The sequence below is a fragment of the Amphimedon queenslandica genome, unplaced genomic scaffold (genome assembly GCF_000090795.2).
Source record: "Amphimedon queenslandica unplaced genomic scaffold, v1.1 AMPQUscaffold_10358_Cont17105, whole genome shotgun sequence".
NCBI classification, from domain to species: Eukaryota; Metazoa; Porifera; class Demospongiae; order Haplosclerida; family Niphatidae; genus Amphimedon; species Amphimedon queenslandica.
In genome coordinates, this window is record NW_003549371.1 from 1 (window position 1) to 2,756 (window position 2,756).

The following is a 2,756-nucleotide window of genomic DNA, read 5'->3' on the forward strand; positions in this document are numbered from 1 at the left end:
CCGGGCTTTTATTTAAGGAAATGCAGTATACTGTTATGATTAAATCACTCACTGTTAAATTGATATTGAGTTGATAAGTTACCCACTGCTCTTCCATAATAATCAACACTATTAACCAATACATCAATACTGCCAATAGCTCCTCCAGTATTATACAATAGACTCATTCCATTGGTAGTATTAACATTAGTTCCATTAATGAATACATCATATGATTGTATACAATCAGCTCCAGCCCAAATTATTAATAATGTATCTGATGATACAGCATCAACATGAAGATAACTGATACGTACTGAATCTATAATGAGAAAAGAAATGTATTAATCTAATTAACTAATAATTTATTAAATTTATAAGCATAAAAAAATAAATTAATACAACAATTGTTATGAGAGAAACAACATCACTCAAAAAGATCTATACAAATAACATAACCTTGTATTTCTCATCATGCTATACAGTAATGATTAATAAGAAACATGGTGCTAACACTGCTGAATTCTATGCTTGCCTTTACAGGTAGGCATGACTACCGTATAGTGGGATTTATTCTATTTTGACGAGTTGATGATTTAAAATAAAACGTCAAATTTTATACCCGTCAAAAATTTTGTACTTTGTGCCGCGTGTATGTGAAGGGCACTATTTGTCAAATTAAAACTCGCTAACCGGGGAAATTTACTGTTTTTGTAAAATTTTTACTCGTCAATAAATCCAGCTATACGGTATATTGGAATGCTAAAACATTGTAGCAGTAGCATAAACATGCTAGGTCAGAACTTATAAAGAAGTAACCTATCTCTTATTTATGAAACCCACTTCACATTAGGTATTGTATTAATTCTACAAATTAGTTTAAGTGCTGTAGTAAAGTTTGGTCATGTGATGTATTACAGAGTACTTATTATATATAGCCATTATTATGAGCTATACATTAATGATTGGTAATGCATCAGTTGAAAATTCCTACGCCAATTTAAAGTATTATTATAATAAAATCTTACTTTTAACATTAAAGGTGATTTGTTGCCTTATACTGGAACCTGTGATGATTAGTGTATCCCTACACTCAAGGGTACTCCCATTTAATGAAGCAGACACATTAACACTTGCAACTGACACCAGTGTACCGTTACCATGAGACTGTAATATGAAACTGAACGGTGCAATATACTGTGGTTGAGTATCTACACTGCTAAAACTGGTTATACTTCTTCCATACGTCCATACTAGTATAGATCCAGTTACATTACATGTGATTTTTAGTTCTCTTTGACAAATAGATACTGCACCATTTGGCAATAGTGCGACTATAAAAAGATATATAAGTCAGTAGGTGCATGGGAGTGATTACCACTGAGGTGATGCAACTATCATTTGAGGTAGGGGCGGATCTAGGATTGAATTTCTGGGGGCCTTAATGATACGAGTGGGGTAATTAGTGGGTGTAGTCATAGATACAGTATACAACCTACAACCAGGCTTGCAGGATCCATAGATATTTCCTGTACTCTAATATCTATGGCAGGATTTTATTTGGAAAGTTAAAATTTGTGGTTTACAAATTGTTTACACAGTCAAGTACTGCAGCTGTTTCACAGTTTACATAGATAAAACTAATTTTATACCGGTTAGGGCTGAGGATATTATTCCCAAAAATGTCCCCATTATTCTATTCCCTTATTCCCAATATATTTGCCTATTATTCCTATTATTATTCCCAAGTATTATAAAAATAAACAAAATAACTATACAAAATTTGTCGCATTTAATGCTCATTATACTGTAACATTATAATGATGCCTCAATTGAGTCTTGTAAAGCACACTCATGGGTATCTTTGAAGGTGTTAGACAAGATTTATTAAGCATTCAGCCACACCTACTGCACAATTTTACAAATTTTGCCCTATTATTCCAGAATTATTCTTTATTCTTTAGACCACCTATTATTCTTTTTTTATTCTGGGAATAAAATCCTCAGGCCTAATACCGGTACTTCACTAGATAAATTTTTAGGCCCTAAATCCGCCCCTGATCACTGAGCTTATGAGGGGCAACCTAGACCCTGGTAAAACAAAGGCTCTAGCTGCGGAAACATAATATTGACCATACTATTTTGTTTTATTCTAGACACTGAATTCAGTGTTAGATCTACCAATAGGAATACCAATACAGGCAATACTATATTACAGCTAGACCTAGTCATGAGTGACAAAGACCGACGGTCTGCCTGACTACAACACACCTGCTGCCTGAGACTGAGTCATATCCATAAACACTAGAAAAAGAAGAAGCATCATATTGTGTCGTGATGTGACTGATGTCCATGCTTTATTGAGCAAATCACAAATTACAGCCATATTTCACAGATAAATGCACGCGCAATTGCGCATTGCGCAAAATCTATTTTCTAAAAAAATTAAAAACTATCCCCCACCCGCCGTCATGGCTATGTTTAGATTATTATCGTACATAGATCTATGGTGTTTTTTTGTTTGTCTAAATAATGCTCTACTTTATTGTATTGTCCAGCTTTGTTCCTTGTAAGTTCTATAGAGCTAGATAAATAATATGCTTCATTATTTACTCCATAGATCTAGCAAAATCATCAGGCACAGTGCTATCATTCAACCAGTCCTCTCCATCATATGATATTGTATGTCCTGGAGATACACTAGTATTCACTTGTATTACCAGTGGAGGTGCTGTTGTATGGAGAATTAACAATGGTGACATTCGTATTATTTTAGC

The 2,756-nt window shown here is 33.9% G+C and overlaps 1 protein-coding gene across 1 annotated transcript; it reads right to left on the bottom strand.

Moving 5' to 3' along the window:
• Positions 1-17: 17 nt before the first annotated feature.
• On the bottom strand, positions 18-2,366 carry LOC109590197 (uncharacterized). The gene is made up of 3 exons (XM_020006116.1): positions 2,251-2,366; positions 1,008-1,313; positions 18-301 (listed from the first exon to the last, which is right to left on the bottom strand). Exons 1-3 carry the CDS (start codon positions 2,363-2,365, stop codon positions 45-47), a joined length of 678 nt encoding a protein of 225 aa, XP_019861675.1. The 5' UTR covers position 2,366; the 3' UTR covers positions 18-44.
• Positions 2,367-2,756: the final 390 nt, after the last annotated feature.

What these genes read in the sequence shown, in the direction of transcription:
- LOC109590197 (XM_020006116.1), bottom strand. Translation starts at nt 2,365, where the DNA reads ATGGCTGTAATTTGTGATTTGCTCAATAAAGCATGGACATCAGTCACA. An exon ending in GACTCAGTCTCAGGCAGCAG is followed by an intron (nt 1,314 to 2,250) that starts GTGTGTTGTAGT and finishes ATCTTTTTATAG; the next exon opens with TCGCACTATTGCCAAATGGT. An exon ending in AATCACCTTTAATGTTAAAA is followed by an intron (nt 302 to 1,007) that starts GTAAGATTTTAT and finishes TTCTCATTATAG; the next exon opens with ATTCAGTACGTATCAGTTAT.